The sequence below is a fragment of the Python bivittatus genome, unplaced genomic scaffold (assembly GCF_059951505.1).
Source record: "Python bivittatus isolate LINGU-HERP-01145 unplaced genomic scaffold, Pbiv_v1 ctg000480_np1212, whole genome shotgun sequence".
Taxonomy (NCBI): domain Eukaryota; kingdom Metazoa; phylum Chordata; class Lepidosauria; order Squamata; family Pythonidae; genus Python; species Python bivittatus.
Genome location: NW_028277075.1, coordinates 19,761,617 through 19,778,368, shown reverse-complemented (window position 1 = coordinate 19,778,368; position 16,752 = coordinate 19,761,617). Strand labels below are relative to the sequence as shown.

The following is a 16,752-nucleotide window of genomic DNA, read 5'->3' as shown; positions in this document are numbered from 1 at the left end:
GAAAATGGGTCATATATAAGAAGAATGAGACAATAATCTGAGCATTTATATTGTGTTTTCTTGAGTGTTCAAAGTACTTTGCATACATTATCTTGAATGTTCAAAGTACTTTGCATATATTATCTCAATAATCATCCAAACCACTCTGGAAAATAGACCAGTATTATTATGCTGTATTGCACTTGGGACAACTTCGTTCCATGTATTGGGTAAGGATTTTTTTTTCTATATTTAATTAAAAATATGGTGCCGTTGGTCAGATAACATGAAGGTAGCCATACATAATTAAAAATAACCCAATACATGGTGAAATGAACAAGACAATTAAAACAACTAAAAAGGCATTCCACTCAACTGGACCCAAACATCTGGGGGGAAATCCAGGTTGCCACCATTTTCTAAAGGCAAGCAGAACTGGGGCCTGTCATATATTGGGGGAGGGGGGATGTTCTTGACATTCAGCACTAGCCTTAAGTTAGCCTTGTTAACAGCATCTCTGTAAATGTAGGATACCTGTATATCTGTATGCCAGGAATTTTCAGCTTTGAAACTACTTGGCCAAGAGTATAATGAAACCTAGCAAATGTTAAATTTATTACTTTTTTTTAAAACCATCCTGGGATATTATATCACATAATAGGCACTATTACAGCAGAGTCCATGTGTATCCACTAAAGGACATATTTGCTTCGGTATGTCTCGTGGCAGCTATTTCTGGGGGAAAAAAGGAAAGAAAGTGAATTCAACACTTAGGAGGGGTACCAGATTGATGGCCTTACCTTAGAGTAAAAACAATGATTTATTGGGGGCACAGAAGGAGCTTTCTAAACATTGCTCTAGCAAAGTTCCCAGCTCTCATCTAAAAGCGTTACTTCCCACCTTTCAAATTTTGCAAATTGTGCTTAGGTGATCTCAGTACTAGCCAGGAGTGGGACTATGTACAGTTGTCAATAGTTAGACATCTTTCACATCAATGGTTTGTGGCTCCTCTACCTGTGTGGCTCAAGATGATACAATTATAGCATGGCTTTGCACAAGTTCATTAGAGGAAAAAAAATCTGCATTGCAGCACTGCATAATTAATTCCAGGCATAAACCAACACAATGAGGCATTTGTGACAATGTATACCTACCAGGATATGATGGAACATATAATGTTTGAGCACATTACAGTAAAATCTGTTCAGTGGAATTCAGGACAATTGCAGTACAGTATGTCTAAGGTGAATTAAACAGATAATGAGGATGCCTCATTAAGTATATTATGGTTGACATGTAAGGAGAATGCATTGTAAACCATTGGTTCATGTCTCTGCTATGCCATTTATAGGACATCATTTGGGGGGGCAGCGTGTGGATCATTTTTTTGCCACAACAGAAATGTGTGAACACTCATTAATTGAAGGACAGATATAATGCACTTATGGCCTATTTCATTTGGATAAGTTTGATGACATTTAGATCTGATTTACTGCACAAGGATGCCTATTAAAGAGATACATTTTTCACAAGAATCATGGGGAGACCGCAGTTTTCTGCATCAACTCTATCCCAGACTGTCCTGATAGTCCAGCATTTATTTATTTTTGTCCTTTCAACGTATAGAACTCTCTGAAAACACATCCTCTACAATGATGGTTGCTGTTCCTAAGTGGTATGATATGATTTTTGGATATCCAAAAAAGAGAAGGAGTTGTTCCTGAGTTGTTTCTGATTTAGTCAGAACCGAGTCTTTGTGGAAAGAAGGGCTGGTGTGTTCCTACTCCTTTTGCTTTGAATTACAGGGTTTGGTGCGCACAAATCCTATAGAGTCCACAAAGCTCTAATTAACACCCACAGTGAAATATCTTTTGTTAAACTGGTCATTAAGCACACTTTGCTGTAGAAAAAAACATGTTAGCTTGGTGGTCTGATGAAGGGATATACTGCCAAGGCTGACAGGCCCATAATTGAACTAACTCTAAAAATAACATATGTGCCTTTACCTTCCCCCCCACCCAGGCCTTGAAAAATATATTAATAATTAACTATATACTTTGCTTTAAGAGAAATTCAAGAGATTTTCACTTCCTGAATAAATGACTTGACTCTCAGAAAGCATCATGCCAGATGTACTGGTTTCTTCTTTGCTTGCTGTAGTGCCCTTTGCCTCCTGTTCACCTCCCATAGAAACTTGCCTGCCAGTTAAGATCAGCTTTGCAGGCCCTTCTCTGGGGGCATTTCTCCATCAGAATTAGATGAGTGATGACTAGAGGAAAAACAATACCCCCCCCCCAGGAGATTTCCGTTCACCGTCGTTATAGCTTAGATGCCAACAGCACCTTGATGTCAAGCTTGTAATGTTTATAATATGGTGATAAAATGATTGAATGTCTTTGTTGCCCCCAGAATGGAGCAGCCAAAGAGCATTTCTCAACAGCCTGGCCTAGCTGCCCCCCCCCCCCCCCCTGGTTTCGGCAGTACAGCTCTGGTTTTTGAAACTATGCCCATGCTAACAGGGGTGGGTGGGAATCATTGTATAGTCCTTCACACTGAATACAGAAATGAAAGACATTTTTCTTCTCTAACTTAGCACCATTCTACTTCACCACTTGAGTTATTAGAATTGGCTGCAGTTTGGTCAGCTCTGTGTATATCTTTTTCACATTAGCCAGCTTATATGCACAGTTTTGATTGGACATAATTCAGCTAGCCTATATATGTTGTTTTTATTGGCTAGAGCTTGCCAGCTGATTGTAAGGATTTTATGCACGTTATGCATAGGCTTTTATTTGTGCGATAAAAATAGTTTTATTAAGTGACCCACCAAGATTCCAAGAAATTTTCAAGTGTTCTGCAATTTTTTTTCAAATGATTACTGATGTTATAGAAGACAGGCAAAGCTGTGAACAGAATTCAGATTCCGCAGAAAAAGCAAGAACATGAAGTTTCTCTTCCTACAAAGAGTAAGAGGATGCTGTCTTTATTTCCAGAAAAAGTTAACAATTGGTGTATAAAATGCAAAGAGAAGGTTGAGGGACTGTCTCTTATGTGTCATGATTGACTGATGGATTGATTAGATTTCCACCCATTGTGATCTAACTAGATTCTTCACAGTTTACAAATGATAAAACAATACATTGAAAACAAAAGTTTGAAAATATAACCAAAGAACATAAAACATATAAACTCAAATAATCTGGCATTGCAACCCAAATGCCCTCTGGAATTTGTCTTCAGCTTCTTCTGAAGATAGCCAAGGGAGCAGCTAATCTCATCTCAGGTAGAATACCATTCCAGAGGGCCAGGGTTGCCACTGAAAAGCAGTATCACTGGACATCAGCTTCCTTTTGTTGTTCAGTCGTTAAGTCGTGTCCGACTCTTCGTGACCCCATGAACCATATTGCGCCAGGCCTTCCTGTCCTTCACTGCCTCCCTGAGTTTGCTCAGTTTCATGCTCAATCAGCTTCCTTAATATCCAGAAATGGGGAACAATCAGCTATTTATTCCAATACAACAGCAATAGCCCAGTTCCAGTGGAGAGATACAGTCCTGTAGGTAACCTTGTGCCTAGCCATAAAGGACTTTATAGGTTAACAACAACACTTTAAATTGCATCCAGAATCCAACAGGCAGCCAGTACAGGACCTGCAGTATGGGTGTCACATGCCCCCAATAGAACTGCCAGTGACAATCTGGGTTGCTGCAATTTGAACCAGCTGAAACTTCTGGACGGTTTTTAAAAGCATCCTCCAGTAGGGCATGTTGCAGTTGTCTCCACTTGTAGTATCATTTTCCAAATTGCATCTTGTTTTCTCTATGAACTTCAAATATTATTTCTTCCAACTTCCTTGCATAATTGTGATCACATATCTCTATTCCCTCTGCCCAACATGTCTGTTCATTCATTCATTCATTCATTCATTCATTCATTCATTCATTCAGTATTTTATCCTGCCTTTCTGCACAGATACCCAAGACAACAATGATTGAAATATAGAATATCAGAAGGTTAAAAACCTACGTTAAATTTAATACTAAAATCAACAAAGTATCTGTACTGATTTTCTAAAAGCAAGAAGACAGTTGGGGCAGATGCAACTTCTGAGGGACAGCATTCTGAAGCCTGGGAAAATCACAGGAGAAGTCTCTCTCTGACCACTAGACATATAGACACAGAAGGGAGAAGCATCTTGAGAAGGGTCTCTCCTGAAGATCTTAATGGTAGAACATGTTCATAATGGCAGAAGAGATGCCTCCATCAGGTCCTAATCCTTCTCTCCTCACAGTCTTCTCTTATCCTAATTCATTCTTCAAATTCTAAGTCTCCTATTTGTCTTCTGTTGTGCTTTCCAAGCTCTCTTCTAAGACCCCTCATTTCTGGGCCAAACAAGATTTTATTAAAAATTGGGATAATAGTGGTTAAAAGTGAGCTGAGTCTAGGTAATCATAGAGTTTGTGTCTTTTTTCAGTTTTACAATAGAATCCACACATGCAGAAGGATGCAATATGGAGGCCCAGTTGATCTTCCTCCCCTGTGTTGCTGACTCCACCATTCTAAGCCCCTTTCCACCTCCTGGACAGTATGCAGCTTACCTTGTGCTTCCCAATGCACCCACACACTCAAACACACTTAGATGTAACACAAGGGGAGAGCAGAACCACAAACACTTATGTAGCACAGAGGCACCCTGTGAACCAGCAAACCAGCAGGTCTCTTCACTGATGAAGGAGCTTGTAAGTGGATTTTTATAAAACTCTTGTAAAACTTTATCAGTCTGGGACCTGACCATCACAGCAATACATAAGCAGTCACTGACACTGCCTGATTAACCTCTGGGAAGAAGCTACACACACATAGATCCAGTGATCACGGCTGGTAAACGAATTGGAAAGAATTCAAGAAGGCCTGCTCTCTATTTTTCAATTTACAGTGCCTTCTGTATGCAGTGGCTGTATGGTTCAAAGCTGGTCAGCTCTGTTCCCTTGAGGCACCATTTCTATGACTTTTGAGCATCATAATATAATGATACATTGGTATCTGAAAGGATCGCTTCTAAAACATTTTACTTAAGAGTCAGCCTATTCTATTACCTACAATTATTATTTCCTCATTTATATCCCATTTTTTAGAATGCAAATCTTCTCAAGGTATCTTCAGGTAAAATGAAAATACAGTAATGAAATCAGAAGAAGGCAATATATAATATGCTAGTAAACTTACTACAGTTCAGGTGGAGCAGCTATGAAGTCGATTTCATCAGCTTCTCTTATTCTCTAATGTGTAGTCGTGAAGTGCAGACTTCGATGAGATCCCAACTTCCCTGATGTGAATGAAATGGTTCATGTTCACAGAACAGAATTTTCCTGTGTCCTGCTTCTCTCAGCAGCCTCCTGAAAATCTCTTGGCAGTTAAGGGACCCCTTAAAAATAGTGTGGAATATGGTATGAGTGAGCGAAATAAAGGAAACAAAGGAATAAAATAAAGGAAAGGAATGAGAAATAAACTTGCTTCCATGAATATAGGCAGAGTCTTGGTCCATGCTGCCTTTGCACTGCAAACTCCCTCAAATCTGAAAGTAAGTTTGAACACAAATGGACATACTTCTGGGCAACCATTAACAAGATTGCACTGTTAAAACCTTTTTTACTCTTAAACAGTTAATGTAGAGATAAATCTTTTGGCTTCCTTAAACAACTCAACTTCCAAACAAATTTCAAAGAAGAAAGATGATATAGATATAGATATATCTGGTTTTATGACCCTGATATACTGCAAAAGAATAGTTAATTTTCCAGGACATACTCTCCTTCCTGCTACTGTTATTAACCACTAAGCCAGTTAGGTGCTTTGTTTTGGATTTTTTTTTTCTTTAAAGGGCCCCAAGCCTTCCTCAGGTTTCACGTTTTCACTGTGTAGCTGATCATTTAGGGAACAGGCTTGTTCCAGACAGCTTTAATTAAACTGTATTGCAAAACCAGATATAGATCAATGGAAATGATCCATAACAAGGGGCTAATCATGTATTTAGCAGTGTTCAGTCCAGTTCAATCACCTTCTCCTGTTTCTGTGGCTTTACGTTCATGTGGCAAAGGCTGAATATGTGCGTGGTTGTAGGGTCCCCCCCCCCTTTAATCCGTCCCATTAGAGGCCATATGCTTGGGCTTCAAGGGAGACAAGACCTGACTGCAATCTGCCAGGGATTTAGAAACATCAATAATTTGTGAACAGTCATGTTGGTACTGGTCGAAGGGTTAAGTGCTCAGCACACCAGGGGCATCTCTTTTGGGACTGGAACTCTTAGTTGACTGTTAGGAACTTGATCCGCTGTGAAGCTTCCCTTTAAAGCGCATGCAGCAACGAAGCTTTATTAGCTCTGGGATTTAAAAACATGTGCTAAATGACATTACAGTACATTTGGTTTAAATGCAGAAGATATATCAGAGAAAGGAGCATAGTGATACCATGTGGGGGGAAAAGCCCACATATTCTATCAACAATTGTGCTCTCTTGCTGCAACAATTAAATATTTTCTTCCCCAGCTAAGAGGATATTGTTGCAACTAGTCCTTGGGTGGTGGTTGTGGGGAAAATAAGAGACAGGAGTATTAGATATGTTTGCTGCCTTGAGCTGACCAAATACTGTCTATATTTTAAAAAGCGGGATAAAAATGTTGTTGTTGCTGTTATTCTCTGCTCTGTCTGGGAAATAAGAGCCTTATTCCTAAAGTATGTATAGGTTTTCTATAATTTTTGCACACTTCAGTTAAACAATCTGATCAAGTCAAATATGTTCATTGATTTTCCTTTCAAGTATGGAACACTCAGTGTAGCTATTTTTGTGATTTAATAGACAAGTTCAAAGTTTAAAATTTAAATGCCACATTACCTACCACAAAATTCCACTTTAAATGTTTCATTCTCTTTGATAGCTGTTCTCTTTGAAAATAAGATGTGTTACCATTTCTATGCTGTGATTTTGTTATTTGCTTCATTATATGTTTAAGAAACCTTCTTAAATAATTTGAGGAGCAAAATAGCAGTCCTTTAGAAAATTTGATGTGTATAATGCATGTTAGTGAATAGCTCCCATCCACTGACAGTTATGGCCAAGATCCAATGAAAATATATAGGGGAAGTACAAGGAATTTCACTGAAATGAAGGCAATTTTTGCTAAATGTGGCCTTTCTGCCTCATAATCATTTAACAAATATATAAGGATTGTAAGTGCAGGTACATTTCCAGTTACCTCATCGTTGCAATACTGCTTAGTTAATGAGAATATTGATGGAATACATAAAATGAGTAGTTGCTTTGAACATGGAACATGAAGTCCTTTTGACCTCTGTGGTGATTATTGATCTTGGGTCTAGCTTTGTCAATATTCACCTCTGCCATCAACCATTTCCATCTGTTAACAGCTTTCTAGCCTTGTGACATCTGCATGGCAAGACATTGGACAATGATCTGACTGCTCTATTATTTACAAAGCTAAAATCAGTGTGAAGAGTCTGCATAAATTGTTCACAACCTATAGATAATGGGAGAAAATCATCCTTTTGCCTCTTGAATCCAGTGGTACTTATTTCAAAGCAGACCTGTCTTGATAGCATTGTGAAAAACAGGAGAGGAAAATGTTTGAATGTTGTCTGTCTTCTTTTTAACTTAAAACTGCTTAAATTTACAGTCTTACAAGACTAGTCAGCACTCTGAGAGTGACATGTAGCCCAAAGTAGTCAATCTCTGGCCCCCAAGTCCCATTTTTGCCACTTCAGGTCCTGTTACTGTGTCCCTGGAAGCCTCTCTGCCTTTGGGATGGGGGAAACACATAAAAACCCAGTGTGCTGTAGTGATTAAGCTGTTGGACTGGCCTTGGGAAGACCAAATCTGTCATCAGTTACAGTAGGTGACTTTGGACTACTCTCTTTCTCAGCCTAACCTTCTTCACAGGATAGTTGTGATGGGGAAATATGTGAGGAGGGAGCACTCTGTATACTGCCATGAGCTCCTGAATGAAAGGCAGGATATAAAACTAACTAAATAAATAAATACCGTAGTGTAAATACTAAAATATATTAACTTAGTTCAAACAGACAAAGGAAATTCCCAAAAGTAGGACATGAGTGATATGGCCCTATCAACACAGAGTCACTGCTCCACCTGCTGCAGCCTCTTGACCACAAAAGGTTATCCACTCCTGCATATACAGTAGTTCTTATTTGAGAAAAAGCCCCATTGAACTCAATGGGGCATCTGAGTAGGTGACGATAGGATTTGCTGTAAAGATGCAAAACTAACGCACCATGGATATACAGGTAGCCCTTGTTTAGTAACTGCCTCATACAGCAACCATTAGCAGTTATGACAGTGATGAAAAAGTACCTTTGTGACCAATCCTTGCATTTAAATCTTTGCAGGTCTGTAAAGCAAAGGAAAGCTAAGTAAGATTGTAAGCACAGTTGTGGTTTCACTTAGCGACTGCTTCATTTAATGACCACATTGCCAGTTCCAGTTGTGGTCACTAAATGAGGACTACCTGTAATCTCAATCAATACCCACAAAACATCTCAGTGCAGAAAAGCAAAATGCAAATATAATAAATAGTTACACAGTTTAAAGTTACTTTGCTATTTACTGGAAAGTTTGAGGAAGATGAAGAAGGTTCTCAGCCTTCTTTTTTTTCTTCTTCTTCAAATGTTTCCAAATTTCACAAATCACGAGGTTCTCCAGAATTCCCCAATAACTTCCTCTTGATTGTGGATATTGCTCTTTTGGCTTCATCAATTAGGCACCCTCCCTGAAGATTGTTAAGATATACGTATACATATCTCCCATATTATCAAACAGAAGCTTTTCTTTTGCTTCATATGAATTAATATTAAGTTGATAAATAGAAACAACCAAATAATGCCTCCCCTCCCCCCCCCAAAAAAACCGTAACCTTGGGATCCCTGTTCAACACTATAGCTATTGATCTATAGCATCCAAAATTCGACTTTGTCTCTGTAACAGAATGGACAAGTGAAACATTGTCTTCCATCCTGTCATATGATCTTGAAAACATGCGAAATGCGCTTCTAGGTGATCAAATTAGGGTTTGAGAAGAGAATCGGATGAGAATTTTTCACAGAGACAGTCACGCAGAGAATTTTTCACAGAGACAGTCACGCAGAGGGGGAAAGTTGAAGTTGGCAGGAAGGAGTTGTACAAAAGAATTGGACAGAAAGAGAACAAAGGATAATGGCTAGGGGGGAAAAAGGAGTGTCAGGCTGCTGTAGACAGGCATGGTCCAATGTGACTCAGAACCACTGAAGAGGAATTGGCACAGGGGTCTCTGTATAAGGATAATGTCACTTGTGGGACCTATTGTAGAGAGTCAGGGAAATAACCTTGACAGAAATATGTGCAAGAACCATCACCTAGGCCAGTGTTGTCCAAACTCATTGAAGATGAGTGGACTTCAACTCCCAGAATTCCCCAACACTGACCTAGGCAAAAGGGGCTGAAACTTTATTTAAGCCCTAAGAAGCAAGACAGTATTCGTAGGAAACTCAGGCAGGCTTCTCCCTGATGCAGCAGGTTATAAGAAGGAGAGTAGGCAAAGCCTAATCAGATTTGCAAGATTGATATCTACATAGGTAGGACAGACAGAAAATCATCTCACCACCCAGAGTCCACTGGAGTTGGGCAGCCAATAAACTTAGATAAATAAATAATAATACCACCTCCACAGGAAGACAAGAACTATGCTTTATTGAGATAGACTATAATAACAGACTCTTGCAAGTCTGACCGCCATTATTGAAGACATTTGGAAGTAAAGAGAAGAAGAGGATAATGACCTGCAGCAAGGTGAATTAACTCAGTTACAGTGGTGATGGGTACACCCTTGGAAGACTTGAAAATAGGTTAGGGGCAGATCATCATGGAGAAAATCTATCTGTGTGTTCGCTAAGAGTCAACAATGACTTGATGGCACATAATCAATTATTTATGCATTAATGACATAAATGAATTGAGTTCTAGCTGCAGTTTATTTTATTTTACTGAAATTATTGAAAAATATGCTGTCTCCCATTCTCTAATCACTGATCAGGGCATTTCCATAGAAATCAAATTAATAAGTCCTGAAGTGAACAAATCATATATGACATTACAGTCTTCCATGTCTTCAGCTGACAATATGAAACACTTGCAGAAAGACAAAAATTTGATTATCATTTTCTTTCTTTGCATTCTGCCTGTCAGAGGGCAGAAGCAAGAGCAGAGGACAATAGCCTATCTCGGAGTTTCTCAAGCTCAGCAACTTTAAGATGTGTGGACTTCAGCTCCCAGAATTCCCCAGCCAGCATGACTGTCTGGGAAATCCTGGTTGCTGAAGTCCACACATCTTAAAGTTGCTGAGTTTGAGAAGCACTGGCCTACCTGCCTATTGTTCCCCAACCATTTATATTCAGAGGCAGCAAATAACCCCACAATTGGGAATATCTAGGAATAGCTCAAGACCCAGAGGTATTTCCAAAAGCATGAGCCACCCTCCTATATCCTGAACTACTAAGCTTATCTTCATAAACATCTATCTTGTCACCATTTATTACATGGGTTAACTTACCTGCTTTCTGAACGTATGCCTGTTTAGTCACAACCAGGTCTCACTGTATTGGATGGATTGTATTCATGCATAGAGCTGCAGTCTTAATTACTTGAAATTCTGTTGTGGGGGTTAATATATTGAGTAGATTATTTAATCAGATTATTTTTCATTTCTTTCAGGAAAATACGTTCCTTTATAATTTTTTTTTAATAATAGTGAAATATTGAAAGCTTGAATGAATAGAAAGTATCATTGCATCTCTTTCTTTATATTATAGGACTCCAAGGACACCTTGAAGAACAAATGGACAAAAAAGCACCAGCTTTAATTATGGTACCTGTGGTGGACTTGCCTGGAAACAAAATTATTCACATAGCATGTTGGTTCAGCCAGTAGCTAAGGACCCATTATTTCAGCATATATTCCATCATGAACAAGAAAATATCCATCATGAACAAGAAAATATCTTGTTATTATTAAGTATGTTATCTGTACTTATCTGTATCTAATATCTGATATTAATAAGCACATTTAAACCTGGAATATTTGTCAGCAATTAATTTCTTTTTCCTACCTGGCTTCTGACAGAGAATTCAAAAATAATGTTCATAATTCCAGAATCCTCTAGAATTCTTGTATTTTTCATATTAAAATCAGAATTGTGCTTCATTGTTTTAATCTGGCTTTCACAGATAACTTGTCCAATAAAAAGTGTTTTATTTACTTATATATTGTAGTAATTCAGGGCAAATGCTCAATATATTTCCAATATGTGGCTGAAAATTATAAAAAAAATTTAATAATTCCATGAAATAAAGTATTTTCTTAAAATCACCTTCCATGTAATGAATCAAATATAAGTGAGTTGTGGCTTAGGCCATCATTATCCTTTTGGCACTTACAGTGAATTATCCTGGGCAGGATTCTATGTATTTGTTTCAAAGAGACTCTCTCTCTTGTTTTTTAATCAACGTCTGCAAATGTTTGTCAAATTAAAGACTTATTTTGTAATTTTTGGAACTCAGCTTCAAAGTATGCATCACCAAACTTTCTGCTCTACAAGTACCTTTTCCTCATGCATACTTGGGTTACACTCCTGTTTGGAAGACCTTTGCACATAAACTTGGCTCCTGCCAAAACCTGCTTTAATATGATGTGGCTTGGACATGTAAAAAGAGTTTGGTCTTTCCTACCACATGACACATATGTACCAATATAAGCAATTGATAATGGTAATGTCTCTTTGTAAAAAGAAAATATGTCCCTTCAGGAAGCAGATTAAACCATTAGTTAGATTAATTTGTTGAAGGGGAAGATTGGAGACTGCTTAAAATAGGGACAAGATAGCTTTAGTTACTAATGAAATAGACAAATGACAACAGTGTGTGGTAGTCTTTCAGGTTCAAAGAAGTCATGCTGTTGTGCAGTTCATCTGTGAACATGGAGGTGGCTCTGCAGTCCCAGTCTGGAATTGCAGAGTCTAGCACAATGGAGGCACTGGAAGTCCATTGTTGCACTAACTGTGGGTATTCTTCTGTGATGCTGCTCATGGTTTTCTATCAGTTTTCGGCAGTGCCTGTCTTCAAAGCTGATGGAGGCTTCGTAGCACAGGGCTCACCAGCGGGTTCTGTTAGCAATCACAACTTCTAGTGCCCTTGGCTGGATGTCACAGTGCTGTAGGGTTTCTTTCACAGTGTCTTTGTAGCATTTGCATAGCCGACCTCAAGGTCTCTTCCCAGACTCCAATACACCATAGAGCAACTGGCGAGGAATATGGTGGTCATTCTGATGACACGTCCCACCCACCACATTGGGCTCTGATAATCAGGGACTCAGTGCTGGTGGACTCTGCACAATCTAAGACCTCCAGGTTGGAGACACGGTCTTGCTAACGAATGCCAAGGATGGAGCAGAGAGCACGCATATGAAATTTCTCCAGTTGTACAGAGTCCAGGATTCACATCGATATAGGAGAGAGAAGTCTACAGCTCTGTAGACTTTCAGCTTTATGGAAATACGGATGTTGTATTGATTGAGAACTCTAGTACACAGCCACTTCAGTGCCTGGCTGGCCTTGCTGATCCTGGAGTCAATTTCTTTGTCAAGAGACCCATCGCTTGAGATGATGCTTCCCAAGTATTTGAAGCTGTTTACATTTGTCTTCTGGGTGTCATCAACAGTGATTTTTGGTTCTGCAGGGTTAGTATTTGGCACAGGCTGATAAAGTACTTCAGTCTTGTTCAGGCTGATAGGCTGAAGAGCATAGCAGCATCTGAGAATTTGTTCAGCATCAACTATAGATCACTGTCTTTGTGCACCAGAAGCACACAGTCATCAGCAAAGAGGGTTTTAGGTTTCTTGAATGACTGTATGGAGGCACTTCGTCCATGCGTTCAAGCAGTGAAATTCAAAAAGAGACCCATCCAATCGGTACCTGATGTACACTCCCTCCTTTAGACCTGGACAGCATGTGACAACATGTAAGCAGAGAACAGATTGAACAGGACTGAGGCTGGCACACAACCCTGCTTTACACCATTGGAAATGGCAAGTACATACAGCAACCAGCCTTAGAATTGAGAATGATGATACTGAAGTGGTAGATAGTTTCTGTTTTTTAGGATTGACTATCAACATAAATGGACTAGCAGTAAATAAATATACTGCAGAGTAGTACTCAGTAAGGTAACAATGAAGACTTTTGGAAAGTTATTCAGATGCCATGATGTAGCTATACCTACAAAGACTGGGATAATGCAGACAATGGTTTTCCCTGTCACACTCTATGGAAGTGAAAATTAGACTTTGAAAAAGCAGGATAGAAAGTGTATTGATGCTTTTGAATTTTGGTGTTAAAAAAGATTCCTGAGAAAGCCATGGATAGCCAAGAAAGCAAACAAATGGATCAGAACAAATCTGGAGTTTTCACTCAAGATACAAATGACCAGGCTCAAATTATTGTATTTTGGACACATTATGTGAAGACCTAGCTCTTTTGAGAAGTCTATAATGCTGGGAGAGATGGAAAGAAAAGAAAAAGAAAAGGAGGACCAACAGCAAGATGGATAGACTTAATTACAGTGGTGATGAGTGCACTATTGAAAGATCTGAAGGCCAAGGTTAAGGATAGATCATTCTGGAGAAAGTCTGTCTATACGGTCACTAACAGTTGACATCAGCTTGATGTTACATAATCAACACTAATGCTTAGTAGTATATATTTTAATGTTTCATGCATATCCATTATGCTATTCTCTCTTAGAGTAAGCAACATTATACAAAGCACAGAAAAAGTATAATCAGACAAGCCCATAGATACTGACACTACTGCCCATCACAGCTTTGGTCAATCAAGTCTTTTGCATAATGCTTTTGAGTATTATGCCTGTTATGACCTGATGGAAATATTCAAGCTTCATTGCCAGAACAATGAGGGGTAAAACATATTTTAAGACCACAGCAGACAGATAATGTTTGGAAGAGACTGAGACAGACACCTCCCTAATTCACTCAACTATAGTTGTAGAAGGAGGTACAGCATAATCAGACTTGCAAGATTGCTTTCAGCCATTCTAGGCAGACCAGAAGAAGGCTAAAACTACTTGTATTGAGATTGGCTATAATGACAGAATCTTGCAAGACTGATTATGTTCACATTATTCTATGGATTTCTAAGCCAAAAACTACCTTGCAAGCCCATCTACTCCTCCCTGCATCCCACCAACTAATCAGCCCATGCAGTTTAGGACACTCAGAATGCTTATTTAAACACCGTCGTTTTTTATAACAAATTTATATTTGTGGCTGAACTACTTAAATTAAGACTTTTTAATCTTATTACTCTTTCTCTGGCTTCATATCTTTTGGGTAGTAAAATGGTTCTCAGAATGATATAGGATTATTATTTGTTGTAATCTCACATTTGTTGCCAAAAATTGTCCACCAACGAGTTACCATTTAAAAATGAAATGAAGGTTAGACTTAAGTTGAGTGCATTGGCTCACAGATGTTCTTGAGAAAATCCAGGATTCAGTATACAAGCATACTTATTTCTATAATGAGAAACAGTTTCATGAGAAACTCTCTGCATCTGGAGACTATACAGACAGCACAAAATTCTACTAACATTGAGGGAAATATCAGAAATACATAGCTACTTTTTATCACAGCATTGCTTCTCTCAAGACTAGATCACTGCAGAGGTAGAAGAGTTGTATCTGGGATTTCTGATATTACTCTGAGGATGTGAAATGAACTCCTGTCGCAGCATCCTTAAGCAATAGTGCACTATTGAAGTGGGGGCATAGTGAGTTATAAAGAGTTTCCTGTTACATGCATGCAGGTGAAAGATAGAAATGTCCAAGTGTATTAGGCAGGCAAGTATATCTGCCTATCCCAGCATATTAGGTTAAACCTCAGCTAGATAGTCTCAAGACAATTGTTCTGGGTCTCCAAAGCTCCCTGTGATTCACAGATAAAAATGAGTCAGATTATGTGCTGTTTGAATACTGAGGATAATTTTTCCCACTGACTTATTTAGTTGTTGAAAAGCATAAAGGACCAGATGAAATCCTTGTAGTCCCAGGTCATGAGATGGAACAAAAATCCTCCTCCACCAGCCTGGAAGCACTGCTTCATCATGTTGCTCTCCTAATCCAACCCCCTAAAAAACAGAGTTGCAGATCACCACTCTCCATTCCAGCTGTAAGCTATTTAAAACAACCCAGGCTGTTCTTGTCCCAAACCAGTCATATGAGACCATTTAAAGTTAAGAAACTACCATTTTATGATTCCAACAATAAGAAAGAGCAGGAGGTGGCTGTAGAGAGTAAACAGGAAATTCTTGATGGAGATAGGTTAGATCTGTTACCAAAGCAACAAAAAGGAAAATATTGCTTGAGTCCAAATGATGGGGGAGGATTACGAAAATGTCTCAGACACCTCCCTAATTCCCATGAATATGAAAGAAGGAGGAAGGAAAGCACAATCAGACTTGCAAGATTATGTTACTATAGCCAGTCTAAGTAAAAGTGGTAGTCAACCTTCCATGGAGTCTATTTCTTCATCTGGTCTGCCTCGTAGGGGTGACAGTGGGCTCCAATCAACATGAAGATTGCCTACATCCCCAGACTACACAAACTGAGTTGTGGGCATGTGAGAGAGAGAATTGTTAATCCAAGAAAGGCCTAGAGGGGACTAAGGTTTGCATACAGTGTCATCTGTGGAGTCCTTGGGTTTCTCTGAGCAAGGGCTCCACAGTTCAGCCCTAAGCCACACACGTTCTCTTCTATTGGTACAGTATCACCTTTATGGAGTCCTCAAGCCGGTAAGGCCAGTTAGTCAGGGAAATCCTGCCTTCAGAGCTGGAATCCGTTTTTCTGATAGATAGCTGAGCAGAAGAGATTTCTCAGGGATTCACCATCTCAGGGATCCACCATACAAGGAGGTGTTTGTAGAATCCCCTCTTCATCTGAGACTATTGGAACATAACACTGAAGTAGATGTGACACTATCAAGCTGCTTCCAACTTCCTCAAGCCATGACATCCAAAGAATTAATATGAGTGATTTTACTTGTAAAGGTGTCAGCCAGTATTGCAATGTTGGCCTGCTATTATATGTATTAGTATGTAGTTCATAGGTAAATTTGGATATGGCAAAAATGGGTTTCTTTGCAAACCTGTGTGTGTTGTCTACCATTTAAGTTTCAGCCTCCTCTAAGAATTTTTTATTGTACACTAGTATGTTCCACTGGCTCAGAAATAATAAACATCAATACAGTGGTCCAAGAAAAGAACAGTTGTGTTAGACTACAAGCCTATACACACTTCCATGCAAGTGAGTCTGACTGATTTTAGTTCTGAATAAGTATACATGGATTTGCATAATTTCACTGCTTTTACCTACCACTCCCTTAAGTAGTTGAAAGAATATATCTTTCAACTATTTTTTCTGAAAAGCTCATAACACTATGTTTCTCTTTGAAACTTTTCACAGATGTTCCCTGTAATATATCAGCCAGGCTTACTGAGTTTTTAAATAGAAACAAGCAATTTGTTCAATAGTGTTATAAAAGTAGGTACAGCTTCACAGAGAGATCCAAGTCTTACATAACAGAAGGAAATAATTTAACATTTCTTTTGAGGAAACTTTCATTACAGGGGCCTGTTGTAGAAAAG

General features: G+C 38.9%; 1 protein-coding gene across 2 annotated transcripts in view; it reads left to right on the top strand.

Annotated features, from left to right (window-relative positions):
- DPH6 (diphthamine biosynthesis 6) overlaps positions 1–11,512 on the top strand; it is a 224,428-nt gene extending 212,916 nt beyond the window's left edge. Inside the window, exon 13 of one of the 2 annotated variants that reach the window (XM_025165624.2) lies at positions 10,852–11,512. In XM_025165624.2, coding sequence (XP_025021392.1) covers positions 10,852–10,970 — 119 coding nt within the window. In that variant the 3' untranslated portion in view covers positions 10,971–11,512. The remainder of the gene's footprint in view (positions 1–10,851) is intronic. The other variant, XM_025165623.2, reaches the window with a different exon arrangement.
- The last annotated feature ends 5,240 nt before the right edge of the window (positions 11,513–16,752 follow it).